At 50.8% G+C, this 27,333-nt stretch overlaps 10 protein-coding genes across 10 annotated transcripts; 6 read left to right on the forward strand and 4 right to left on the reverse strand.

Annotated features, from left to right (window-relative positions):
* Positions 1–230: 230 nt before the first annotated feature.
* On the reverse strand, positions 231–1,694 carry COCMIDRAFT_81416 (glycosyltransferase family 31 protein; the record flags this gene model as incomplete). The annotated part of the gene is made up of 1 exon (XM_007684727.1): positions 231–1,694. One exon carries the CDS (start codon positions 1,692–1,694, stop codon positions 231–233), a length of 1,464 nt encoding a protein of 487 aa, XP_007682917.1.
* An 854-nt stretch (positions 1,695–2,548) lies between these two features.
* On the reverse strand, positions 2,549–3,712 carry COCMIDRAFT_81326 (uncharacterized protein; the record flags this gene model as incomplete). The annotated part of the gene is made up of 3 exons (XM_007684728.1): positions 2,549–3,336; positions 3,393–3,489; positions 3,539–3,712. 3 exons carry the CDS (start codon positions 3,710–3,712, stop codon positions 2,549–2,551), a joined length of 1,059 nt encoding a protein of 352 aa, XP_007682918.1.
* Positions 3,713–5,430: 1,718 nt separating this feature from the next.
* On the reverse strand, positions 5,431–6,625 carry COCMIDRAFT_32134 (uncharacterized protein; the record flags this gene model as incomplete). Its single annotated transcript, XM_007684667.1, has 4 exons — positions 5,431–5,910; positions 6,086–6,281; positions 6,474–6,562; positions 6,623–6,625. The coding sequence occupies 4 exons, from the start codon at positions 6,623–6,625 to the stop codon at positions 5,431–5,433; spliced, it is 768 nt and encodes a 255-aa protein (XP_007682857.1).
* Positions 6,626–6,984: 359 nt separating this feature from the next.
* Positions 6,985–8,387, forward strand: COCMIDRAFT_32135 (uncharacterized protein; the record flags this gene model as incomplete). Its single annotated transcript, XM_007684668.1, has 2 exons — positions 6,985–7,137; positions 7,200–8,387. 2 exons carry the CDS (start codon positions 6,985–6,987, stop codon positions 8,385–8,387), a joined length of 1,341 nt encoding a protein of 446 aa, XP_007682858.1.
* Positions 8,388–8,573: 186 nt separating this feature from the next.
* Positions 8,574–9,652, reverse strand: COCMIDRAFT_21930 (uncharacterized protein; the record flags this gene model as incomplete). The annotated part of the gene is made up of 3 exons (XM_007684638.1): positions 8,574–9,277; positions 9,344–9,577; positions 9,637–9,652. 3 exons carry the CDS (start codon positions 9,650–9,652, stop codon positions 8,574–8,576), a joined length of 954 nt encoding a protein of 317 aa, XP_007682828.1.
* Positions 9,653–10,429: 777 nt separating this feature from the next.
* On the forward strand, positions 10,430–12,501 carry COCMIDRAFT_81686 (uncharacterized protein; the record flags this gene model as incomplete). Its single annotated transcript, XM_007684729.1, has 2 exons — positions 10,430–10,623; positions 10,719–12,501. The coding sequence occupies 2 exons, from the start codon at positions 10,430–10,432 to the stop codon at positions 12,499–12,501; spliced, it is 1,977 nt and encodes a 658-aa protein (XP_007682919.1).
* A 1,582-nt stretch (positions 12,502–14,083) lies between these two features.
* COCMIDRAFT_772 (uncharacterized protein) lies at positions 14,084–14,680 on the forward strand (the record flags this gene model as incomplete). Its single annotated transcript, XM_007684616.1, has 2 exons — positions 14,084–14,125; positions 14,210–14,680. 2 exons carry the CDS (start codon positions 14,084–14,086, stop codon positions 14,678–14,680), a joined length of 513 nt encoding a protein of 170 aa, XP_007682806.1.
* Positions 14,681–16,260: 1,580 nt separating this feature from the next.
* COCMIDRAFT_32140 (uncharacterized protein) lies at positions 16,261–18,490 on the forward strand (the record flags this gene model as incomplete). The annotated part of the gene is made up of 3 exons (XM_007684669.1): positions 16,261–16,276; positions 16,633–18,345; positions 18,399–18,490. The coding sequence occupies 3 exons, from the start codon at positions 16,261–16,263 to the stop codon at positions 18,488–18,490; spliced, it is 1,821 nt and encodes a 606-aa protein (XP_007682859.1).
* Positions 18,491–20,084: 1,594 nt separating this feature from the next.
* COCMIDRAFT_67310 (uncharacterized protein) lies at positions 20,085–23,275 on the forward strand (the record flags this gene model as incomplete). The annotated part of the gene is made up of 6 exons (XM_007684730.1): positions 20,085–20,940; positions 20,995–21,784; positions 21,837–22,676; positions 22,722–22,773; positions 22,885–22,987; positions 23,049–23,275. Coding segments are annotated over 6 exons (2,868 nt in total), but the record flags the coding sequence as incomplete, so codon positions are not given.
* Positions 23,276–24,062: 787 nt separating this feature from the next.
* Positions 24,063–26,970, forward strand: COCMIDRAFT_21935 (uncharacterized protein; the record flags this gene model as incomplete). The annotated part of the gene is made up of 3 exons (XM_007684639.1): positions 24,063–24,218; positions 24,358–25,757; positions 25,809–26,970. The coding sequence occupies 3 exons, from the start codon at positions 24,063–24,065 to the stop codon at positions 26,968–26,970; spliced, it is 2,718 nt and encodes a 905-aa protein (XP_007682829.1).
* Between the last annotated feature and the right edge of the window lie 363 nt (positions 26,971–27,333).

The raw sequence follows: 27,333 nt of genomic DNA on the forward strand, positions 1-27,333 counted from the left end.
AATATCTGCTATGAGCGTACTGGCGCGGCATGTTTCTTCCGTTGAATCAGTCTTGTAGAGTTGACTTAGTTGATCCAACATTGTCATACTAATGCACCTGTCTAGAGTGGTAGCGGAGAGTATGCTGGCCTTCTGTTATAAGGGCAAGAATGCCGATAACGACAGTCATACCCCGTCGCTTCCTCATTCGTAACCCCTTATTTGTTTCCGAACAAACACCACACCCACTTTCACACTATCCACTTGCCCATCTCTGTTCCATTACACATCTTATCCATGACCTCCACATACGAATTTATCCGATGCAGCATCCACCCGGACTGCATCGGCCCCGCACTCTCCCCATCCACACCATCGTCTCGCCAGCGAATGCACTTGTTTGCTGAGCTCGAATACTCTATACAAGGCCTAGTCGCAGCTTCACCCAGTACCACATGCGTCGAAGTAGAGCACGTAGCTCCAGAAGCAGTAATGGCATAAGAGAACTGGAGACAAGTGGACCTAGCCTCGCAAGCAGCTTTGCAAGACTCAAAGGATAATGACGATGTAGGGTCTGTTTCGAAATCCATGGAGAAACTATCCCAGCCTTCCATCTTTAGTTTTAAGCGTGGGAGGATAAACTGTTTGAACACCTCTCCATGGGTGAGTGTTGTGTTTCCACCTTGTGGATGAGCAGCGCGACTCATCTCCCACGTACTCAGCCTACGAATTTTGCTCTCGTGCATGTGATGATAAGTCATGGAGGCATAACACCACAGTGGGCGCCCAATCTCTACCGCATTGACATCGAGCGCATTGACGGGGTCGCCCTGGAACTGCGGAAACGCCCAGAATAGCGGCACATCGGCGTCTGCGAGTATCTTGCCTAGCACCATATCGCCCGCCCAGTTTGCGGCTGTGTAGTCGTCGTAATAGGTGGGGTGCGTCTCGCGCTGCTGGACGACGCGGCGCATGGCTGGGTTGGAAAGCACAAAGCCGGAGCCACCGTGTGCAAAGATCACGTCGCCAATGGACATTTGCCTGCCAATGTAGAGTGGAAGAGTGGCGTTGAAGAGAGTAAGATACGACACCCAACTATTCCATACCGGGTACGTATCTGCCTCTACAAAGGCGAACCATTTCGCACTCGGTCGATGCTTCAGCGCCTTATCCACCATGGGCAGAAACTTGAATCGATCCAATTTCCATGCCGGATTATCTTGCGCGCCAAGAGGCCCACTACCGCGATGGTCGCCCAAAGACTCATTGGCGATGTCCTGTCTCCCTTGAGTACGAATTCGCTCATACAGTGCGAATTCCTGCGCTGCATATGGCGACTTCCTGAGTCTCTCACTGACAGAACCCTCGAAAACATCATTCACATGATGTCCCGCAATCTCTTCATCCAGATCAGAATACAAGATGTAGTCGCTGACACACCGCAGCGTCGTCTGGAAATGAACAGGCAGTTTCTCCAGCGCCTCGGTGGCGCCAGTTCGTAGAACAACGAGGATGTCATCTGTTACTATCGGTAACGTGGGGCACTGTGTTTGCTGCTCTAACGACGCCCGATACTGCCACGGTAAACAAAATCTGTACACGAAGCATAGCAACAATGCAAACCATACTACCCCTCTTGTCCGCCTACGCTTATGACCTCCCCCTACTTGGGACCGCAATCTAGGCGTTTCCCCTCCTCTTTCGACCTTTTCCATCCAATCGTCTTCGCGCCGCATGTTTGGGATGGAGCGTAGTATATATCAAGAAAAAAAGGAGCGATGTCAACCAAAAAAGAAAATCGGCAAGAATAATACTATGTAAGAGTCCAGATCGACAAGATAAGTTTACTTTCCTCTCACTTCCCGCCCCCTTCGCCTCTTCATTCGAAACCGTATTTACATATCAGGAGCTCATCGAAAAGCTTAATGCTGCGCAGACATCCCGGGTCTGCTTCTTTTTTTGTTGCCAGACGAGTCATCATCATTTGGTGGTCTCATCCGTCTCACGTTGCGGGACCAAGCGGGGTCGATGGGGTCAGTCTGTATTGCCAATCATTTTAGGTTTGACTTTTGGCTAGGCACAGGGCTGTAGAAGAGGTACTTATGGTAAGCACAAAGAGGGGGGGGGGTTAGCATTACACTATTCCTCATCGACTCTGTTTGGTTGGGGATAGCCTTGGAGAGCTGGATGTGGGAAGGTCGATTTTCTCATATTCATATTGAAGAGAAGGGAAAAAACCCGCAGAGGAGCATGTACATGTATATCTTGTCTTTATTTGTGTTGCATTGTCATTGAAATGCCGAGACTTGTGCTTACGGCTACGTGTAATAATGGTACGTCACCAGCGAATAAGAACTAAGTAAGCCGAAATTACTGCGAGCAATGCGCAAATCAAAATGTGAGAATTACAACCGTTTATTGTCACCGTCACCCTCACTATGATCAAGTGCTGCACCGTTATACAAGCATGGAGCGACTCAGATATAAGAACATTTCTCATTCATAGTCATAAACTCAATATATACAGTACGCTTGCTCCATAATCACCCTCCTGACACCCTTTACACGCTTACTTGGATGTATCGAGAACATAGCGTCCAACTACGGCGCCCTGGTGCATCTTGTCATAGACCATTTGCAGTTCAGACAGTCCAACAACCTTGTACGGAGCCTTGATCAAGCCACGACGGAAGAACTCAATCGCCTCTGAGCTGTCCTTGCGGTTACCAACATACGATCCCTGGATTCTGATCATCTTGATGACAGTCTCGAAGACGGGTGCCTTGAGATAAGCACCGGCAGGAAGACCAATGCAGATGACGGTACCGCGCGGCCGGACGTATTCAGCAGCCTGTTGGAATGGCTTCTCATTGACGGCAACAAGAATGACAACGTGAGGGCCGAGACCATCGGGAGTTGCCTTTTGGACGTCGGCAACAAGGTTCTTTGATGTGGCAAAGTCGACGAATGCTTCGGCGCCAAGCTCGCCAATGCACATCTTCTTCTTCTCCTCACCAGAGTCAATGGCAATTGTTCGTACGCCCATGGCCTTTGCGTATTGACAGGCGAGTGAACCAAGACCACCTCCGGCACCGACAATGGCAGCGAATTGGCCAGGCTTGACACCAGACTCTTTCAGTCCCTTGTAGACCGTGATACCGGCGCAGAGAACAGGGGCAATAGCAGCGAGGTCACACTCCTTGGGAATGCGGGCAACGTGGGCAGCCTTGGCGATACAGTATTGCTGGAAGGTGCCGTCGACAGTGTATCCAGAAAGAAGTGGTTTCGGACAGAGGGGCTCGTCTGCTTGTTGGCAAAAGTCGCACGACAGGCAAGAACCGTTCAGCCATTTGACACCTGGGGAGAATGAGCAAGTGTGAATTGGCAGTAAAAGTGAGAGGAGTCAATCATACCGACATGGTCGCCAAGCTCAACGTCGTTGACAAGCTCTCCTCGTGCAACCACGACACCGGCACCTTCGTGACCACCAACAAGAGGAAGTTTGGTTGGCTTGTGGACGTTAGCATCTCCAACAAGAAAGAAGACCGGTTATATGTACCAATGGCCAGTCGCCATTGACGGCGTGTAGATCGGTGTGGCAGACACCAGAGTATTTGATGTTGACAAGAACCTCATCTGGGCCAGGCTTCTGTACTGGGATCTTCTTGTACTCGACGGGGCCGCCGGTCTTTTCAATGACCTGCGCCCATTGCTCTTGGGGAATGCTGCTCATGGTGATGGAGGCGATGGATTGTTGTGGAATTGAGTAGCTGGTGATGTGAGTGTGTTGGATGACTACAGCGTCACGGAGGGCGCGAGCTTTATATACTCAGTAGTGAGGCAGTGAGGGCTCAAGGGCTCAACCCCACTCGGCAGCAAACGGATGACGCCAGGGTCTGGATACAAACGCGCCTTCACGGAAGGAGCTGTGTGTAGGATTGCGTCCGTTCACCCATGGCAAATGCAAGCGTCATGCTCGGCGTGCCGGAGGTGAGCGATTGAGGACTAGGCGGCCCCATTGGCTCATTCTCACGAGGTACAACTGGACAGTGGACCTCTTGGAGGGGTCAAGAGATCAAGATTGGATGGACTTGCGGATCATGATGCATCGGTTGAGTGGCAGCAGCAGTAGCGTGAGCAGCGAGGTTCCGAGGTCAGAGCAAAGTCAGCATGAGCAGACTTTAGCGCGTGTAAATCAGCCCAGGGGCCAGGGCAGTTGCAAGCCCGCGTCTGTTATGGTGTGAGGGGGACTGGGAAGGGCGAGGTCTCGAGATGGAGGGGCGCTCCAACACCAGGCAGCTAGCTTCTTTCAGCCAAATATCTCCTGATACTTTCTACTCCCCGTCCACGGCCGCGCCATACAGAAAAACTCGAGCGCAAGTTGTTCCGTCTTGCGGTTCCTTTCAGGGCCCATACAAGTGCTCAGTAATTTGCTGAGCCCACAATGGTCTTTCGGTCGTATGCTCCTATGGACGGCCGCAATCCGGCCCCTCCGTGACCATCTTCGCCTGACAGCTCCACTACCAATTCCGCGGGAGCCCATGTGAAACGAACATCGACATGAATCCAAGGGCTGAGCAGGCACTCCAACTGGGTCGGTCGAGCGCAAAGTTCAACGCTATTCACAGACAACGTGCGCAAGCTCTTCAGCCACACGTAGCCTCGCATACGTATGTTCCACTTCAGGAAGTACCACGTCGCGGTCGTCCAATGAGATGACCCAGCACTGCCTTCGGACAGTTCCACCGCATGCGGCTCCTGGTCTACCATGCGGGGGTGTTGAGGTTCGACTACCATGGTCGTAGTGCGGCCGCAATCGCGGGGTAGTGCACGGAACGCTGCCCACCGTTCAAGGCTGCGGAGAAAAGGACGTCAAGCGACTGACAAGGAACCGAGCATCGTTATCGACGGGGGACGGCCTGATTCCAAAAAGACCTCCGAGGCCAGTCTTCGATCTTGCCTGCGAGCACAGCACGGTCGTCAGATGGAGAGGTTACCGTCATCTTGCAATCCGCATACGGCGCACACAAGGCCCCTCTTTATCTTCATGTCTGCGTGAGAACCCTGATGTATACTTGAGAGCCTCGGTGACGTGATAGGGCCACTGTGTGCTACGCGCCGGCATATGTTGAACATGGGCGATTCTTGGCGAAGAGCATCATACAACTCCCAACACCAACCTTACGGCCGCTAGACAACCAAATAACTGTTACCACCATCACACATGACGACATACTACAGCAGGTTGGGCAAAGCAAAAACACAATCAACAATCAAGGCTTGTATTGCGGATACAAAGTTCCGTGTTACCGGAACTTTACAGTGGCATCGTAGCCGACTCGACGTCTCTAAAACCCTTGTCGCTCCTCCCAAACCATATTATCTATTGTAACGCATGACCCGATCCAGACAAGATAGTCCACAATGAATAGACGCTCAGCGCCAATGCTTCTACTGTACCATCACATCAGCAGCCTCATTGTGCCCGTTGGCCGGCCTCTCGTCGGCGTCTTGCAACCCGAGAGGAAGGGAAGGAGGAAGATCCTTTCCGGCTGCCCGTGCCTTTGTCTCCGCCCATTGCCGTAAGCGCACTAGGCTCCTCATGCGAGATTCTCCGCGAGCCCCCATACTAGTAAGGATCGCTTCATTGACCTTGCTCGCGACATTCCTACGTAGCGACGGTTCCAACAATTCACTAAGCTCCCTCTGAAGAGTACCAGAAGCGGCAGGAAGAAATATAAGCAACGACATTGTAAGCTCAAGATCCCTCAGAAAATCAGGGTTTGTGGCCGCACGGGGAGCAAGCTGGGACGAAGCAAAGCTGAGCGCAGGTGTGATATCAGAAGCAGTAGACGATGTGCACACCCGGATGAGCTCGATCAGCTGTAACCTAAGTAGGTCGAAGTGCAAGGCTGGGTCTGTGTCTAAAATCTGGCCGGTGCATTAGCAAAGTTCAACGATAAATACGCCAGACGAGTGAATGTAGTTGCTTGCAATCATACTGAGGACTGAAGGTTTGATTATCATCAAAGAGATTCTGCGTGGTGCATGAAACTGGATCTAATCCTGCAAGGTGGTGGGAAGTATAAGTGGAAGTGTCGCATACCTGAGGGTTCAAATCATTGATCTTAGTGATAGCAGTATCGATATCACCAGCATGAATAGCCCGACGTATTTCTACGCGGGACTGGATGGACTCCTCCTCAAGAGGAAGCTGGATGTTCGCTTCTTTTGCAAACTTTTCAGCGGCTCTAGGATAGCCTTCGCTAACGAGGTAGTCCATGATGACAAAGTTGATATCCCTACAGAAGAGGTGTTAGCATTGATGCGCCATATACATGCAGGTACAGCAGCACACGATGCAAGCGCTACCAAGAGATCAGAGATACAAGTTAATATGTTCTCCACATGTTGGTTCGGAGAGATTCCCAACTTATTTTGAAATCATCATTCGAAGGAGGTAGCGGAAGCGACGCGGACGGTGGGGGACTTACGTCTTGGACGGTTTGACATCGTCGACCTTCCTCTGGAAAGGATGATGTTGGGTAGGCGTTGCCGCCGACACGGAAACTGTGGATGAGCTCTGCAGGGTGGTTAGATGGTGGGATAGGTCGCAACAACAGGTGCAGCAAATGTGGCTTACCATGGTGAAGCGAGACGCCCAGCAAGCCTCAACCGACGTCCATCAGTAAGCGATACGAGCTGCCCGACCGTTGGTCGAGTGTGCTGGCGGTCACGCAAAGTTTTGCGTGTGGAGAGGAAGTTTGAGAGCACAGCTTTGTGAAAGAAGAAGACTGAGCTTGCGCGCTTGGCGAGACTAGTGCCGGTGGGTCCTTATGTAAGCTCGACACTAAGGTCAGAGCCACCCACTGCAGAAACCCATTCGTCTCAAGAACCCTGCATACCCTTTTGATATCTCCAGCATTCGCCGCAAGAGGTGGGATTTTGGTAGAATAAGGATACGGGGTGCTACTAGGCGTTCAGCACGCTAAAAGAATCTCAGATATGGCTTCAGCAGGCCGAAGAACGCACTACGAACCGCCATGGGGTAACGCGAGTATTATTGGAGTAGCTGGTAGTTCTGGCTCGGGCAAAACATCTTTGGCAATGGCTATTGTCTCTTCCTTGAACTTGCCTTGGGTAGTCATCTTATCTATGGTTCGTTCCAGCCTTGTGAATTGGGTCACGTGCCCCACCCAGCTAAGGAACACTCCATGTAGGACTCGTTCTACAAACCTCTTACGCCAGAGCAATCTGCAGCAGCATTTCGCAACGAGTTCGACTTTGACTCTCCCGACGCTATAGACTTCGACATTCTCGTTGACCGCCTAAAAGACATCAAGAATGGCAAGGTTGCTGAGGTACCAATCTACTCTTTCCAGAAGCACGCACGCCTCTCCAAAACCACAACAATCTACTCCCCGCACGTCATAATTCTGGAAGGCATATTCGCCTTACACGATCCAAGGATAGTCGATCTCTTGGACCTCAAAATCTTTGCGGAAGCCGACGCTGACCTGTGTCTCTCACGCCGTCTTGTGCGAGATGTGAAAGAACGAGGCCGCGATATTGAAGGCTGTATCAAGCAGTGGTTCTCCTTTGTCAAGCCCAACTACTACAAATATGTTGCCCCCCAGCGAGAAATTGCAGATCTCATTATTCCAAGAGGTATCGAGAATCGGGTTGCCATTACTATGGTGAGCAATCAACTTCGTCAAACGCTGCACAGTAAGAGTGTTCAGCATCAGTCAGAGCTCAGACGATTGGGCAAGATTGCAGAAGATAGTCCGCTGAGTGAGAACGCTATCGTACTCAAGCAGACGAATCAGGTCAGGGGAATGCACACATTGTTGTTGAACCCTGACACGTCTAGAGAGGACTTTGTATTTTACTTCGATCGCATGGTTGCACTGCTTGTCGAGACAGCAGTAGACTTTTTACCGTTTGTATCGTACGAGGTTACAACACCCCAGAACACCACTTATCAGGGATTGAAGAAGAATGCAGAAGTCAGTGCCGTGGTGGTGCTACGCGGCGGCAGTGCTTTCGAGACGGGTTTGCGACGGACCATTCCCGATTGCAGGACCGGACGAGTACTGATCCAGACAAACTACAGAACTGGAGAGCCAGAACTCCATTATCGGGCGTTACCCAGCAACATTGCTGAGCATGGACTAGTCTTAGTCCTTGACCCCCAATTCTCTACGGGAGCAGCCGCCCTGATGGCGGTCAGAGTGCTTGTTGACCACGGTGTGCCAGAAGCCAATATAGTCTTCGTAACCTATACAGCAGGGAAGGTTGGGCTGAATAGGGTCTTGAGCGTCTTTCCAGATATCAGAATTGTGGTTGCAAGACTAGGTAGCGATGAGGAGGCGCGATGGGTTGAGACCAAATACTTGGGCTGTTGAAGCGAGAGCACCAGACTGCAATGACAAAGCGATTGACACTACGCATTTTTTGCTTGTAAATGATTTCATGCTGCGTTAGAACGTACATAGCCAACATGTCTTTATCCGAACGCCGTGTCTATCGCCAACGCCGATAAATGCAAGGTTAGCGTTGAAGCAACAACGCATCGCTATGTACAGTGGGTATCACAGAAAGTATTCCGTCGTGACTTCTTTTCCTTGCTGCTGTTGCTGCTCAGCCCTGTGGACATCGTTATCCGGACTGGCATCAAACACGTTGAAGAAGCGTTCGCCCGTATCGCTAACTTCGAGCACACTAGCCATGTTACCGCATCGGTAGCAGTAGTTGGGTGCACTCCAAACGGTGCTTAGCCTGTCGTCGTAAAGAATTTGGTAGCCTTCTTGGCACAACTGATGCGCCCGCAGAATGTGCGACATGGAGTTGACTTCTAAGAACTTTTTGACTACCTGAGCGCCAAATGTGTAGCCTGCTCCTCTAGGGCTGAGGGAGAACTCGTCTCTTTCAGGATCTGGATCGCTCCATACAAGATCTGCCATGGGCCCTTCATGAGGGATTTCCCGGAAACGGTCGATGATTTTGATCTGGTCGATGGAGTGTATGGAAGGCGACAGGCCACCGTGTACGCAGAAGATTTGGTCATTGATGACCACAGAGAGAGTGAGAAAGTCGAACATATCGGTAAAATAGTGCCAGACATTCGCATTGCCATATTTGCGTGAGCATTCCGTGTAGAAACCGTAAGACTGGGTGACGCCGCGAGACTCGTGGTTGCCACGGATAAGGTGGACGCGGTGCGGATAGCGGAGTTTCAGACAGACGAGGAGCGATATGGTTTCGACAGAAAAGAGTCCGCGATCGACGTAGTCACCTGTTCAGTGTCAGCTCTTTCTCTAGAGATCGCGTGCCCCCCTGTGAGGGGCAGACCAGGACTTACCCAAGAAGAGGTAATTTGTGTCCGGACATGGGCCACCAATCTTGAATATCTCCATCATATCGAAAAACTGGCCATGGATATCACCGACGACAGTGACGGGCGCTCTGATGTGCACCACGTTGCTCTCCTTCATGAGCAACTCCTTGGTCTTTGCGCATATTGCCTCGATGACCGGCTCGGCCAGCAGTTCCTTCTTAGAAAGCCGAGATATGCATTCATCAAGGTCTACGCTGGCTGCGCAATGTTAGTCTGGGTGTGGGGAACACGGCAAGCATCGCTGGTGACTGACGTACATGGTAGGCCGGGCATGGTGGTGTTGATGGCGTGGATACAAGGGTCGCAGCATCCGCGGCTCAGTTCAGGGTGTGGAGTCTATACTGGTCGCTATCAAATGTCTGTAGCGCACAATCATCCTCAGAGGTCCATCTGGAGGCGCGACACAGGCGATGGCGCAGAAGCAAGCAACTTGATATTGGGAGGTGGCCAACTAGTCCTGTTCCCTGTCCAAGGTGCGGCGGCATCCCGCTTCGTGGCCCGAGCGCATAAAAAACGTGACTACGCTGAAGACTTCCGTCTTCCGCAACATCTGCTGTGCGTGTTTTTCAGAACTTACGAGGCGCTTGGCTCTCTGGTGCCCGGACCTCTCTTTCCTTGTTATGCCTTATAGATCTGAGAGGATACTCCTCTGCGGCACTCTCAATTCGCCACTTACCTGCTATCGTGCTCTCAATACCTACTTCCAAGGGTTTCCCTCGCACCAGCAACTGGCCCTGTCTCGCTCTCCGTGCCCACTCACTTGCTCCTCCTCAGCGTCACATTGCCGTCGTTCATCCTACAAATCTCAACCTTGCATACCAGGAGATACTGAATTGATTGCCCTTCCGTAAGCTTGGGCGTCTCTTTCGTCCTGGCTCGTGCGCTCAACCTGTCCAAAAATTGGACGCGCGCCTTATACTTTAAAATCTCTCCCTAAAATCACCACCTACGCCGCCTCCAACGGACTTATCGGTCTCCATTAATCTTTTACTCCACCAAATCCCCTCCATTTCCATCGTGGATTTTCATAGGTTGATTGCGTAGCGTGGTATGTCTTGGAACGGGCCCGTAGGGGGTGCGGCGCCTTTCCAGCAGCAACCATATGCAAATGGCCCACCCCCATATGGTCAACAACCGCCCTATCAGTACGGACAACAACCAGGACAGCAGCCACGATATGGCCAATATCAATCGGGGGCTTCCTATCCACCAAATGGCCCCCCTAATCGCGCTCCGCATGTGCAGTAGGTCTCACTTCCGATCTTAGCAAGCTGTTCATCACGTGCTCGTTGAATCTGTCTTTTTATGGTGTGCGTCATTTGTTCTGACTCCCTTTCAGGCCACCAAAGAAGAAGGGTAATCCAGTAATCACCCGGTATCCTCCTCCACCGGGCTATCGCGGACCAGCGCAGCCTCAGGGTCCATTCGGTACTAACAAATTCCCCAACTCATTCAAGTCGTCGCATATAGGGTTTCCGCCATCGTCGGCGCCTTCAAACTACCCGCAGCAAAGTTATGCAGCACCTCCTGCAAACCAAAGTTATTCTAACCAAAGCTACGGTCAGCAAGCGCACCAGGCACCGGGATTTGCGCCGCCGTATCCTCAAGCACAGAACGGCTATCAATGGCCGAAATCAAGTTATCCTCCAAATTCAGGCTATTCGCAAACTTCAGTTCACCCAACTGCTCAATCTTATACTTGTTCTCATAGCAGCTACCAGGGTTACCCATCGCAGACTGCTACAGTTGACTCTGGTCATCCAACGTGTGGCAAAACTGGAGCATGGCCACAACAGTATGCGCAAGCACCTTACCAGTCAAACCAACATGGTTCATTCAGTGGGCAAACCCACGGCCAGCCCGTGTTGGATCCGGAGGCTACACCCACCCCAGCAACTGCCCATCTCACCACTTCGCAGCTCCCGCAGCAACCTGTTCAGCCCAGTAGCGTTGTAAGCGATGGAAGTATAAGCGACAGGCCACAGCTGTTCTTGGCATGGGACGATTGGGATTTTGACTTTGATGGCGCGATCTGGCCCAAGAGCAATGAGCCTGTCGATCCTGCTCTCAGCCTTGGAGTCATCATCTGGCACCCTGCTAAGCAGGTTACTCGTGCACTACCCTCTACTTTTGCTGAGGCTGAAGAAGACGCACTGAAGCCCACGCCTGAGAAGCTCGACAATGGGGATTCCGTGTCCATGTACTTCACTGCCGATAATTCGCACGAAGCCTTCCTTAACGTAAGGCAGACTGACGATTGGGAAGCTATCCAAGATGACCCAGTCTTTGTTGTTTTCACGGATGAAGATATGCAGAACAATCTAGTCACACTAGAAGACTGTATCGCGCAGCGGGATCGCCCTGACGAACATGAGGATATGGCAATGCATGATGGAGACATGGAAATGCACGACGCCACGTGGGACATTATGGATAACCTTGAGCAAGCACTCTGTACGAGTCACGGAGGTTCAACGTCAAGCGCATCGAAAAGGGAGGCGGTATCCCCCTTGCAAGAAAGTCAAGAGGATATCCTTGCGAAGTTGGGGGTGACTGGAGCCCCGAAGCCGCCGTCGAATGAACCAATACCTGTACCGTACTCCCCCTCTGAAGTACGGCAATCAGTGCTACCTGTCGAAAAGCCATCGGCTGCTCCTTCATCTACTCCGCTCCGAGACTCTGCTCAATTGACCCAGCGGGCACAGTCGTATGGTGGTTATCGCAACAGTGGACCCAGATCTGCTGCTCCCCGTCCGTATGGATCTATGTCGGCAGGTGCCTGCTCCAGGCCACCACCTCCCCCACCCGCTTCAGCAGAGCAGCGACATGATTCCTGGAATGCGCTTCAAAGCAACGGCCATAGTTATGAAAAATCCAGAGAAAGCCCCGCACGCTCCGAGGGGAGCAATCGGACCATGGCTGGTTCTGATTTTGAGCCCGAAAGCCAGGGTAATGAGTTACATCAAGATGCACCTGTTGTATCATCCCTAGATCAAAGCGACAGCTCCTTCTCTAGGAAGAGAAGCTATGAAGATGCTGATCAAGAACATGAGAAATTGCGCCAGCACGACGACCATAGCAAGCGGAAGAGGCGTTCCCAGGTTGATGCCGCTTACAGGTAAGGCTTCTTGACATCAATGAGGTGCATCTCGCTTGTTTCTGGCAAATTCTTACTAGTCTTGTAGTCGTCGGTGAGCACGTATTTACGAACCCAGAGCCTGGGCCTCATCCCCCATGATTACTCCTCGTCACACCTTGATTTACCTTCTACGCCATTTCTGACACCCATGGATCCTCTTCTTTATTTTCGTTTCTGCAACCACGGCCTTGTTAATGATCCACAAGAGCCTTTCATCTTTCCTTGTCTCATACGTCAGGACCATTCACCTATCATTATTTATTCTTCTGCAAACTTGCTTTCAATTCTCTACCACCCCGGTTCATGGCTTCATACTGCAATCTTATTTCCAAATGTCGGCCAACAGTGTACACCAGAATGGGTCATTCACGGGTACCGGCGTTCTTCGCGCTTCATTTGTTGTCTTGAACTTGTCCATTACCTTTCTGTTCTTACCATTACCATTATTACTACTATTACCACGATTATTACTGTCGTTTCTTATTCCAGGGTTACTCATTTCACGGTTGTCTTCCACAAGAATCCACATCTGATTTCATTTGATCTGGCGGTCTGGACTTCAAGCGTCCAGTCTCTCAACTCACTTGTTTTGTTTTATAGAATTCTTGCCCAGTTTACCGATTGTTCTGTTTAATCTTTTTACGAATCTTTTTACGAATCCCCTAACTTTTGGTTTCTTGCAGGTCTCACCTCTCTCGTTTACTTATTTCTTCTCCTCCAGTCACTACCAAGCACGAGTATCTTGATATCATGATTGAGAATATCGGCTTCTGCTACAGTGGTAACTTGCAAGCACAATGACCAGGTATTCGGTACATCGGAGTCAACGTATCCGGAGTGTACCAGCGTCAGCGATTCCTCAGTCTATACGTGATAGGTTATTTGGGCACTGCCTGTTCGCGCAAAGAAGCAATGCGCCAAATGAAAAGCCCAATATTTTGGCAGGAATGAGTGCTTCTCAGCCTTGACTGCAAGCAGCGTTTAAATCAGCGCTTAAATCAGCGATCAAGTTCTTGCAGGCAGCTTTGGGCATTGACAATTTAGCCATACATGGCTGCTGTTGCTATGCGCGTCGAATGTAAGGGTTGTATTCGTCCTCGGTTTTGGTGAAATCGTTAGTACGATTTCCCTTTAAGCGCGTTCAATAGTATAGTGAGTAGGATGACGACATGACCATGATCATTCTGCAAGCTATTTCTCTGTTACCGTCACAGGGCTCTCAATCATACAGTTGCGGAGATGCTAAAGTGACATGTTTGTAGCGTACAGAACGAAAAAACTGGTAAGTTCACGGAAACATATTTTTCCGACATGAATTAGGTGTATGGAAAAGCAAGTAGAGCAATACAATGTGGCAAACAGTACAATGCGCAGCTTTCGAGGCAGCGGTGAGGCCCGTGCATGTGTGAAACCAAGCCACATCTAAGCCACCGGGTGCGTCATCTGATCTACTGGTTCGCATCGCCCGCTCAGGCGACCCTCTTCTACCTTAACATCTACTTCATCACACCGAAAACCGCTGCCTATACTCATACTACAATTACCTGATAGCCAAAACTGACATCATGTGTGGCTCCGATTGTTTCCTGATGCTCCTCAGCGTCCTGGTACGTTTGCAGTTCCCGTACGGCGGAGGCAGGCACCGACTGTCTCTGCAGCTCATGGCGCTTGACAGCTAACATAACCTACAGTTCCCACCGATTGGTGTTTGGGTGAAGAAGGGCATTTGTAGTGCCGACTCGCTCATAAACCTCGGCCTCTCGTGCCTAGGCTTCCTCCCCGGCCTCCTCCACGCTTGGTATGTGATTCTGCAGAATCCAGACCCATACGACGCATACCAAACTGTGCCCGATCGCGAACACGGAAGGAGCACCGACGGACGGGTGACATACTATGTGATTTCGCACGAACAAGCGGGTGGCAGACCTGCGAACTATGGTACTGTGGCATCTCAGCCGAGCAGTGGACAGTTCCCGGGACAGCAGAGCGGCGTGACAAACAGCTTTGCACCGCCACAGGGACACAAGAGCGCAAATGGCAGTGGACCTGCTGCGCCTGCGCCGGCAAATGGAGGTGGCGAGGGAAGCTCAAGTCAACCCGAGGGTCCGCCTCCGACATATGCAGATGTCATCAAGGGCGACCACAAGATCCAGGACCAGTAAGGGTGAGTAGGTGTTGCAGCATTGTGTTTCATGCGGCATGAAGCGTGCTAGCGCATAGAGGAACACAGGATGTGAATATGGCGCTGAGAGGGAACGGATAATATTGTACACCTAGAGTATTGCTAGCAAAGACTTGTATGAAACGAATTAGCCATTGCGTTGATCAAACAAAGCGAATATATTCATTGTTTGCACTAAGTGTGTTGCCAGTTTAGCCTGGGACCCCTGCAACCGATATTTTGTTTCCGGATTGGGCCTGTACGTCATGGCGCAGATGTCCGCACGAGTTAACCCGTTTGTGTGCCCTCAGTTGCACCATAGGAGACACAACCATTTCGTACATGTATACATGGACGCATATGGATAGCTGTATGGGTGTAGGATGATAGGCTAAATGGTAGGCGAGAGTAGTCAAAGGGACGGCGAATTAAACGTCACCTTGCCGTAGTCCAGCCACGTACGTAGGCGCGGCATCCTCTCGGCGACTGCAGGCAGCCAATACCGCGAGGCCGGGCCGGCATATTTTGTGCTCTGAGCCCGCCGCAATCTATGCCTTTTGATTCGAATTGCCCGTTTGGGTAGGTGCATTTAAAAACAAAGAATATGGATGGGGTTTGTTAGGGGAGTTTGGCAATGGAACGGTCTTGGAATTAAGGTTTCAAAGGATGAAGGTAGTGGTGATCCTGGGGTAGTGTGGGCCTGGGGCTGTGCGGGGGGGGGGGGCGCGGTGCTATACTTACGCAAGGTACATTACGTGGATTTTGGAATAACGTGTATTGGACTGGAGGCGGCCAGGTGGCACAGAGGGGTTAAGATAGAGAAGCTAGAGCTCAGTCTTTTGATGTCCACATCAAAGAACACGATACCATAGGCTGCACCTCGGTATTCCACAGAAGATGTTAGTTCCAGCCGTTCACCGGTAGATGTGCGTTTCAAATCGCTGGCCTAGACGTAGTTTGGCAGTGTAAGAATAGGTTCGGGAAACAAACATGCTGCAGTTTGATGTTTGCGGCGAAGATCTCATCTGCGCCAGTCCAGGGTTTCAGAGAATACACAAAGAGCCATAGACATAAGATTGGACGGAAACAGTGTATATTGCTTGCATAGGATGTTCCTCCGCCTATTGGTGGAACGATATTAGTGTAAGGAGGTGCATATCCCGCGCCTCTCTTCTACTGAAGATCAAGATGCGTATGAGCATGAGCGATATTCTCGAAGCCGCGTTGCGGTGAAGAAAAGCAAGCTTTCTCCAGACTTATTGCAGGGCCGGCGTGTACAAACGTACTTGGGACGATGATGGCAGCGCGCCATGTCAGCGAAGAGCCAATTAAGCGTTTGGATTGTGCATAAGCGCCACGCCCCTGCGTCATTGCCCAGACACGCTGCAAGGCTTAAGGCGTAGCCAAGGGCAGCTTGGGACGCTCCTTGGAAGGCTTGAACATGATGACGCTGAGCTTCGCACATTGCATTCGACAATCGACATGGTAGCAAATGATTGTAATCGGTACTCGCGCCAAATCGACTGGCGCTGTGCAACTTCGCCCGCGCTACTAGACACAGCCTCAGCAACTTCCCGCAAAATGGCAGTCTGGCCGAGTTGACCTGTGGCTAGAGCATTCATTCCACGCTCTTTATTCGCCAACTTTATACTTCAGCCACACACTGACGCGAGCGGGCGTGCGCTGTCCTTCGCGTCAAAGCAGGGAAGCCCAGGGCCACTTATTATCTCTCCTTGGTCCCTTTCTCCCTTTCTTGTTTCCCTCCACCCGCCTCTTGGTTTCGCAAACCCAAACACCAAATCGACACTTGCTTTTCAACGCCTTCTTTGATCACGACCGACACAGAGACAGTACATATATCTGCATCCATGCGTAGGTGGAGCCCCGTGCCCGAATCATCAGCACAAACCCCAGCACCACTCGAATCTACACACTAACTCATACCCAATTCAGACACTGTACGGAGGCAGGCGCACCGCGTTGCCTCAAAACATGGCAGCAATGGAACTAACAATTACAACCCATTCGCTCGACAGCGCTCTCGAGATTCCCATTATGATGTGGAAAACGTAATGCACAGATCACGATCCGAGGCAAATGCAACATCGGGATTTGAAGAGCAGAGGCGCCTCGAGACCATGCAATCAGAGAAAGAATTTGGAATGCCAGACCACCACAATACTGAGCCCGCCTCCTCATTGCCAACACATGCGACCGCTTCAGCCGCCGTTCCAAATCCTTCGCTTGACAAGGATGGCGCGACTGATTCAGACACTGCGCACAAGGCTTCAGTGGACAGCACTCTTGCGCCCTCCAACCAGGACCAAAACGGCGGCCCTACCCGCAGAGCAAAGTTCAAGGGCATATTTAGGAAAGAGCACGAAGACCAAGATCATACCGGCTTGGACGCGCCCGAAGGAGACGAACTATCCCTGGAAGAGCGCAAGAAGAAGGCTTTTAAAAGGAAGATTCCCATCGGTGCCCAGATTCGCTTTGTCTTGTTTGGTGCCTGGATCAACGTCCTTCTCATCATGGTACCCGTCGGTTTTGCCGTGTACTACGCTAGACTCAAACCTGTGCCCGTCTTCATCATCAACTTCATTGCCATCATCCCACTCGCCGCTATGCTGAGCAATGCCACCGAAGAACTCGCCATTCGGGTTGGAGAAACTCTTGGAGGTCTTCTCAACGCCACTTTTGGAAATGCTGTCGAGCTCATCGTATCCGTCCAAGCCTTGATCAAGAACGAGATCACCATTGTCAAAACCTCGCTTATCGGCAGTATGTTGTCCAACCTGCTGCTTGTCATGGGCATGTCCTTCTTTCTCGGGGGTATCAACCGCTTGGAACAGTTCTTCAACGTGACTGTGGCTCAGACAGCAGCATCGCTACTTGCTCTCTGTATCGCATCCCTCATCATTCCGACCGTGTTTCACAACACAATTGCCGAAGATGACGCAGTCGCACACAATGGCAGCGAAGATGCTGTCAGGAATCAAGAGCTATCTCACGGAACTGCCGTCATTCTTCTCCTCGTCTACGCTTGCTACCTCGGTTTCCAGTTGAAGACACACTCCACCATGTACAACGAGCCCAGTCAAAAGGTGCCCAAGCGCAAGTCCGGCAAGAAGGAAGAAGGTGATGCATCGCGCGGTATTGCAGCCATTGGCGCTGGTACTGCCGCAGCGTCTGGAGGCGGCGTCAACATGACCACACTTTTCAAGAACCCAAACTCGGATGACGAGGACGACGAAGACGAATTCGAAGAGCCATCGCTCTCTGTCATTGGTGCTCTCATCACTCTCGCCATCTCGACAACCCTCGTTGCTTTCTGTTCGGAATTCATGGTCTCCAGTATCGATGGTCTTACTGCTACGGGTCATATCTCTACCACTTTCGTTGGTCTTATTCTGCTTCCCATTGTGGGTAATGCCGCCGAGCACGCCACTGCCGTCACTGTCGCCATCAAGGATAAGATGGATCTCTCTATTGGTGTTGCTGTCGGTTCCAGTATGCAGATCGCGCTTCTTGTTTTCCCTCTGATCGTCATTCTCGGATGGATCTTGGGCAAGGACTGCATGACGCTCTACTTCGACACTTTCCAAATCGCTACATTGTTCGTCTCGGTGTTGCTTGTCAACTACCTCATTCAAGACGGAAAGTCACGTAAGTTCGCGCCATTCAGTATGCAACTGGGACACTTTGCTAACAAGATGTAGATTGGCTTGAGGGCATTTTACTCATGGCGAGTTATGTCATCATTGCTCTTGCGGCCTGGTTCTACCCCAACCTTGATGAGGCGCAGTGCTAGATTCTTTCTTTACAATACGTTTGATCCTTTTTTTTCGTCATATAGATACTAGGTGGGAGTTCGATTAAAGGTGGCGGTTAAGGAGTTCTATCTTTCTACTTGCATTACGTACAGGGATTGCAATTGTCATGTCAATAGTACTTTCGATACCCTCATATCCTCAACAAGCAAGTGCCTAGTTGGGACGAATATAACGTATAATTTTTACGGTCGCGACCCAATGTCTTTGCAGCTTTGTGCTAGCCATGGCGATGTTCGGAGGAGAGGGACGCGCCTGCCATTATGAACACAACGCACCTTCCTCACCAGTATCATGACAGCACAACATCGAGGATTATATCTTGTCATCACCTTTAGCATACTCTCCATCACTTCATTTCACTTCTCTCACACCAGCACATACATCGTCCCTCACTTACACGCATCACCTTCTGCCCTCAGACGTCAGATACCAGAGCCCGCTCAGTACACTACTACGTCTTACCTTTGCAAACTATGGTTTCCATCCCAAGTTCCTCACCTCAACTCTCACTTGCTCTCATGGATCCACTTGCATAGACGCTTGTAGGCTCTCACCTCCACAGCTGCTGTGCTCTATATAAACTTGCTCCAAGCTAGGTTTGGATATATCTTCTTCCATACACAACCACTCTTCTTCTTTTTACTACTAGTTTTTCTACCTCTTCTACATGACCACACTTCTTCTTTCTTATATCATCTTACTTTATATCTTCCAATTCATCACACCACTTCCATTTCACCATAACACTCCTACAACTTCTTTCTCGCACCATATCTCTGTCTAATCACAGCACACCTCTTCTTCTTTGCCTGGTTGGTTGCCAGGATTACTTCTACCAGTTCTCACACCTATCCCCATCCTACCCAGTTCACAACTATACGGTAACTCAGCCTACTGACCAGCCGTCATTGTACGTGCTCCAATCCTTGAGAGCTGCTCCATCGCCACTCGTGTTCCCATCTCACCCACACAGCGGTATGTATCATTGAAACAGCCATCTCAGGCTCGTACATTATCGCTTTACCAAAGCTGACAGCTCAAGTCATCATGAGTAAGCCCGATAGGACCAACGACGACAGCGACATGACTGAAGTGCAGACCTCAGTTCCAGGAACTGCGCAGGTTGGCGATGAGGCCATGATCGACTATGATGACCAAGTTCAACACGAGATCGACACACCTCCATCTCATGTAGAAGAACATGTCCAGCATGATTCCAACTCATTGTTCGGTCCAGAAAGCGATTCTATCCCACCCGAAGATCCCCACTCGTTGTTCATCCCAGAAATCGAACCCATTCCACTAAGCAATTCTGGACCATTAGCTGTCTCAGAGGATGACCCGACTGCATCAAGCGCCTTAGAGTCATTGTTGATCCCAGAAATCGACTCTGGTCCACCAAATCTACCATCTCCAGCGCCTTCAGCGCCTCTTTCGAATACATTCACAGCCCAACTGCGTGAGAGAATGCGCAATAGGCAGCGGAAAATAAAAGACAGGGTGCGACCAAGGACTCTCCAAAGGGGGCCAAGCCTGCCACAGCCCATTGCACCCGCAGAATCATATCATCTTGACGATGATGATAAAGCAGACATGAGAGCAGCAGAAATATTCGAGGAGAGAATGCGGTACTTTGACGACGTCAAAAAGGCCAACCATGGAGTCCTTCCTTTCGAAATGGAACTCGAACAGGCAAAGTTTCAAAGCGCCGAAACAGTCAGAAGGAAGAAACGAGCGCGTGATATTGCCAAGGCTCTAGAAGATGATCCTGTCAATCTAGCTGTACCCCCCACAATTGATCTAGAGCAAAATGTTGAGGAAGAGGAGCTATTTGATACCGATTTTGTTCAACCTCGCGCTCCCAAGAGATTTTGTATGCAAGATGCAGAACTCCAGAGTATGATGGTCGCAGTTGAGGCTCGTAGGGATAATTCAAGAAACAAGAAAAAAAAGAAGGACAGACAGAAAGGAGCAGAGGCCATTTCTAATGCCGTTAAAAGTGGTAAAAGCTTGAGCAAGAAACAGAAGATGATTAACAACGGGGCTAAGCAAGCCTCTTCGCTTTTGGATTCAGACATTTTTGCCCAACAAGCTCAGCCAGATGCACCAGAGCAGCCGTTCTTCAGCTCGAGAAACCGAAAAAAGGCAATGAAAGAGCTTTTGGCTGGTGTGCCTCTCGAAGATGAGAAGCAGGCAAAAGATGATATAGCAAGCTTGACAAAAGCAGCGAAGAAATTTAGCAGGAACGCAGTCAGACCTGATGCCGAGCGAGGAAATCTATGGTCAGTCAAGGGCATGAAAACATCATTGAAGGGGTATCAGCTCATAGGCAGTGGGTGGATGCGCGATCGAGAGAATGGCGATGAAGAGCCAAGAGGTGGTATACTGGCAGACCAAATGGGACTTGGCAAAACGCTTATGGCTCTAGGTGAGTAGTAACCGCACGAAACGAAATCAGGGTAAATACACTGACTGTTCACAGCGAACATCCATGATGGTCGCCCACCAAAGAATAGCCCAGGCCCCAAGACCACCCTCGTTGTTGCCAGTCCTGCACTTCTCACTCAATGGAAGAGTGAAATCGAAAAACATAGCTCAGCCAAACTGACAATCATGCGGTACGGCGCTGGAACACGTGATAACTTTAACGCGTCCTTGGAACTTCTGCAGGGCCATGATATTGTTCTCACCACATACACCGAGGTGATGAGATCACACCCCAAGTATAAGCCGCCGAGTGATTGTAAAGATAAAGAAGAGGAGGAGGCCTGGTGGATGGAAACTTGGGAGCAGAAAAGAGGTGCCCTGCACCGAGTACGTTTCTTACGCATAGTTCTCGATGAGGCCCAAGCCATCAAGAACTACCAGTCGCTCACATCAGTTGCCTGTCGCGCACTACAGGCTGACCACAAGTGGGCTTTGAGTGGAACTCCGATTCTCAATAGCTTGACTGAGATGTATTCTTACTTCAAATTCCTTGGCGTTCCATTTATCGACAACTTTGAAAACTTTGATGAGGAGTACTGCGACCCCGACAATCCAGAAAAGATTATGGTGAGGCTCTCACAGTTCATGATGCGCCGCACTCATTCAGATAAGATGATGGGAGCCCCCATTCTCAAGCTGCCTCAAGCTCATCAAGCTACGTACTGGTGCGAGTTCAATCCAGTTGAGCGCCGTATATACAAGATTGTCGAGAAACGCTTCATCGAGCGAATGAGCGCGGCGATGGAGGGTGGTGCCTCAGAAAAATCGTATGGCAACACCCTAGTGTGCGTAACAAACCTCTTCGTGTTTGGTAGCTAGGATCACTAACAGATATAGACTGTATCTAAGACTTCGCCAACTAACAGCACATATTCTTATGCTTCAATTCGTCATACAGGATCTCCTTGAGCAGGAAGATATTGAGAGCATCAAACGGGTGCTTCAGCAGCATACGGCTAATAGTAACACTCAATCTAGCAGCACAATAATTGCAGTTCGAGAGCAGCTTCAAAAGATAGCGGATGATAAGAAGAAAGCAGACGAAAAAAAGAAGAAAAAGAAGCACACTCGTTCGGAGGCGAACAAAGAGGCCGAAGATCAGGACCAGGACATCATGACCGATGAAGGAGAAGAAGGACCAAAGTCAACCCATCATCTCGGGGCCGGCGGCGAGTTTGGCAGATATTACAACTTTGGGCCCTTTCTTAGCAGTCTCCAAAAAGGCGAGAGCTGGGAAAGAGCTAAGGAAAAAACCAAGTGCAGCACCTGCGGAAACAAACCACGACAGCCCATGATTCAATCATGTGGCCATTTCATTTGTGCGGAGCCTTGTTACTCAGAGGCATGTGTTGAGAGTGCTGAGCAGGGGCAAGAGAATAGAGCTTGCAACAGCTGTGGTAAAATACCCAGTTATGTCCATGCATTCGAGGTGGAAGCCGACCCGGAAGATGGACCTGCATCTGGCACGCGATCAAATAATAATAAGAAGAAGAAGAAGAAGAAGGGCAAGGGACGCAAACGCCCCTACCATGAGGTTATTCCGAATGACTGGCTCGCTTCTCTCAACGACCAAGTCCTTCCTTCTGCAAAAACTATTGCAGTCAAGTCGCAGATTATGAACTGGATCAAGGAGAACCCGAACGTCAAGATTATTGTTTATACACAATTTCTTGCTATGTAGGTCAGATGCACACTCTCTGGACCCGCACTGACAAGCTGCAGGGTTCAGATCTTAAGGCGCGTTTGCAAGAACGAAGGCTGGAAGAGCGTTCAGGTGAGTGAATACTTGTTACGCATACAATGGAGCCATCAGCGGTAGCTTGGGAACGACAATGAAGCCGTTGTCGAATGCTCTGGAAGTTCAGATTGCTGACCACCAAAACAGTACCACGGCAAGATGAGTTTTACCGCTCGCGATAATGCCATTCGGTCGTTTGCCGAACAAGGCGATATTCGAATCATGCTGGCAAGCATGCACTGTGGCGGCTGTAAGTACTCATAACTGCGGCAGCCTCTTTGTTACAAGTGTATATGTTAATGATCTTGCAGTGGGTCTTAACTTGACTATGGCTTCAAAGGTTATCTTTATTGATCCTTGGTGGAATTCTGCTAGAGAGCAACAAGCTTTCTGCCGTGTATTCCGCATTGGGCAACAAGCAGAGACATTCATGACCCGTTTTTGTGTCCAGAAGACGATCGATAGTAAGATCGTCAAGATTCAAGAACGCAAAGAAGAGGAGATTGGATGCGTAATGGAAGAAGGGGGCAAGCCGGTCCAAGGGTATGTTTTCTTCTACTGGGGATATTCTTAGACTAACAAGTTTGCAGCATGAATTTGGAGAGGTTGATGGAACTATTTGGCGCTGAGATGAATGGGGCTGAGAGTGATGAGGTAGAGGAAGACCTCGAGATACCGTAAGAGCAGCAGGCTTGGCAGCCATGAGGACAAGACTTGGAGGGCGAATAATTGATTTTGGAGAATGGCGTAGGGGTCTGGATCGTGAATGGATCTTGAGTTTCATGGGGTGTGTGGGAGCCTGGTTGATGGAAGGGACTTGCTTTTTTGCCTACAAACCTTCAAGCTGTCCTATCAGCCATCGGAGTTTCTCTAGTGGATAGGTGCCAACAAAAGTTCGATTCGAGCCGAAGGCCTTCCTGCCAGCCGTGCCGTGGCACGTCATTGTTCTTTTTCTCAGACGCCTCCTCCTGCAGGCATGGACGTGTTTGTCGATGGGCGCGGGTGCAGAGGGAGAATGTAGATAAGAGGCGAGGGGCGGCCAATTAGAGACGAGATGATAGCGATGGCGCTTGGCAAAGGCAGGCGTCGCGTCTTCCCCGCCCCAATGCGATACCTGTGCTATCGATTGCACGCGCATACTACTCGCCCCTGCTTGGCCGGCCATGGTGAGGGCGCAGTACTTACAGAGGCGTGGAGGACGGCAAGCCCACAGCTTTTCGCGGGCCGCTGATTAATGTCGCGCGCTGACTGAAGGGCCCGTCGGAGCGTGCGCCCCACCATCCCCCCCGCATCTTGCATCTCCGGGAAACCTCCCAAGAACTGTAATGGAGAACACCAGCACGGCGGAAGCGCAACCACCGACCACGGATACGCCCGCCAAGAAGGGACGACGAGGGAAACGGGACGCCGGGAGCGACGACTCGAAGAAGAGGAGGTGCATTTCTTCCGCCTGTGTGCCCTGCAGGAAGCGCAAGTCAAAGGTACGTACCTCGTCTTAGGTAACGGGAACTGCTCTGCTCGACTGCCTTTCTCCGGCCTCTGTACTCCTTCTCCGCCTGGCCACCAACCTTGTCGCTCTCGTGCCTCCTGTCGCCAGCCGTGCGCTAATCCGAGAAACAGTGCGACGGCACCACACCAGCCTGCTCGGCCTGTGCCGCCGTTTACAACACGCCATGCATCTACGATCCGAACTCGGACCACCGCCGCAAGGGCGTCTACAAAAAGGACATTGACAACCTCAAAACGCGCAACTCAACCCTCCAGACCCTCATCCAGGCCATTCTCAACTATCCCGAGGACGCAGTTGCAGACCTCGTCCAGCAGATTCGCACATGTGAGAGCCTGGACTCGGTCGCTGAGGCCATCATCGCCAAGGAGAATGGAGAAGAGGATGACGATGAGCCCCTCAGTCCGACCACATCGCCCGCAGCGGCGCCTCCAGAGGGAAGCTTTGAGAGCCAGCTGAGCGGCAAGATGGGTGAGCTGCGGCTCGAGGATGGATCTACAAGATACATTGGCGGAACGTCGCATCTCATCTACCTGGGCAAGGGCAATGACACCGTCGACTCACCCGATACGTATTCGGACGACCAGTTCCAAGAGGCGCAGGACCCATTTTGCTCGTGGACCACCGTGACCTCGGACCCGGAGCTGGTGCAGCATCTGATAAGCATGTACTTTTGCTGGCACTACAGCTTCTTCACAACCCTGTCCAAGAATTTGTTTCTGCAGGAGTTTAGGCTTGGCAAACCGCTGCCCGGATCTGGAAGGAAGAATCAGTACTGCTCGCCCTTGCTAGTCAACGCCATGTTGGCACTCGGATGTCACTTCACATCATGGCCTGCTGCTAGGGCTATACGCGATGATTCTGCAACGGCTGGAGACCATTTCTTCAGGGAGGCCAAGCGACTGATTATGGAGGACGATTTGCACGAGGTCCCTGCATTGACAACAGTGCAGGCTCTAGCCTTGATGTCCGTACGCGAAGCGGGCTGTGGGCGGGAAGCAAAAGGCTGGGTGTATAGCGGCATGTCCTTCCGGATGGCATGCGATCTCGGCCTCAATCTGGGCATGCATAGCAAGGATGTCATTGATGAGAACGAGGAGGATGCACGAAGGATCACATTCTGGGGCTGCTTCTTGTTTGACAAATGTTGGAGCAACTACCTCGGGAGATTGCCGCAATTGCCCAACACGATTCTAACAGTACCCAAATTCGACGTCTTCCCTGTTGAGGATGCAGAGACCTGGAGCGCAGTCACAGACTCTGGCCTAAGTCAAGCACATTCGCAGCCCAGTAGGACGCGCGCAGTTGCTCTCCAAATTTCAAAGCTCTGCGAGATTTCTAGCGACTTGATGAATGCTTTCTACAACCCCATTGACATGGGCAAGGCCAAGGGAAGGCAGGCAGAGTTGAAGAAGCTCAGTGAGATACACATGAGGTTAGAGACGTGGAGACGGGAGCTCCCGAAAGAGCTAGAGCCGAAAGAGGGTGGCTTGCCCCATATGCTTGTCATGCAGTAAGCAGCACTATCCACCGTCGCTATCAACTTGTACTAATGACTGTGTAGCATGTTCTTTCAGTTGCTTTACATCCATCTCTTTCGTCCATTCCTAAAATACAACCCAAACAATTCACCACTTCCTGCCCATGTCTCTCCCCGAAAGCTCTGTACCCAGGCTGCTGCCATGATTTCCAAACTACTACGGTTATACAAGCGATCACATGGCCTGCGGCAGATATGCAACATCTGCGTATATATCGCGCACTCTGCGTGCACAATACATCTTCTCAATCTACCCGAGAAGAACGCAAAGCGCGACATCATCCACGGTGTCAAGCATCTGGAGGAGATAGCAGAAGGATGGCTGTGCGCCCGACGAACGCTTGGCATCCTCAGCGTACTGGCAAAGCGCTGGAACGTTGAGCTACCAGAGGAAGCTGCTACAGTGCTTTCCCGTACTGATGCCAAGTTTGGTCCCTGGAATGAGGTTAGCACTCCAAAAGCACAGCGCCGCGCATCGGTACAGACCAACCAGCACCCTTCACCAGCGGATCAGGCTTCACCGAGTCTCCAACCATACAGCACGAACATGGCCAACATGACAGGACCACAAATGTACAGCCGGACAGCCATAGCAAATAATAGCTCCGTAAGCTCTAACCCTTCTGCCCGTCCTTCTAGCACCCACTCTCTACCTCCCTCGGACCCAAACGCTCTGGCTTACATGCGTACTCAGCAACATCCTACTACACCCCAGAGTTATTCGGCAAACCTGAACGCTCCTACTCCAGCATCGACACAAGGACGCCGATCCGTCGACGGCGGTCACACCACTGCTGGAAACTCGCCAAGCCAGCTCTTTGGTGGTGTTGATCAGCTACTACGCGAAGGCCAGGATTGGATCTACCGAGATCAAGCACAACTTGCAACTGATTTCGAAAATTGGAACCCCCAAGGAGTAGATGATATAGCAAGTTGGTTTGCCGGCACAGCCAATCCTACAGGTGTCTTCCAACCTACGACTAATGTTCCTCCTATGACCGGCAATGAGATTAACGGAGGTCCAGTGGGTGGTGATGATGGTGCCATAGCCGCTGCTAACGGATATCCCAACGGGAGGTTCAACGGCAATGCCAATAATTCCAATGTAAATGGGTTTGGGGCCATGGGGCTCAATGACGCGGGTTTGCAAGGATTCACCTACGATGAGCAGAGTTGGTACCAATGATGTGTTTTCATCAATGATGGCATCATGTGTATACTCTTTTGGCAATTACGTCTTTTGGGCTTGGGCTCACTGGAGGAGCTGTTGTAATTTCTCTCGTTGATTATTTCGATTGTCCGTATATCTAGCGAGGACACACCCCGTTTGTTTTTTTCTTCGTTCTGGTGTATAGCAAGTTATTTTTCTTCTATTTAAGCGATTTATTTGGGGAAAAGGACAGGATGAGAGGAAGGCAGTGACGAATATGTACACGAATGAACAAATTATACGTTGCTTTGCCTTCTTGTTTTCGCTGCTGGTTGGGTCGGGTAGATGTATGCGTGAAAGGAATGCGAGTGGTGAGATGCGTGTTCTGCCGAATACTCA

The sequence above is a fragment of the Bipolaris oryzae genome (assembly GCF_000523455.1).
Source record: "Bipolaris oryzae ATCC 44560 unplaced genomic scaffold scaffold_4, whole genome shotgun sequence".
Classification (NCBI taxonomy): Eukaryota; Fungi; Ascomycota; class Dothideomycetes; order Pleosporales; family Pleosporaceae; genus Bipolaris; species Bipolaris oryzae.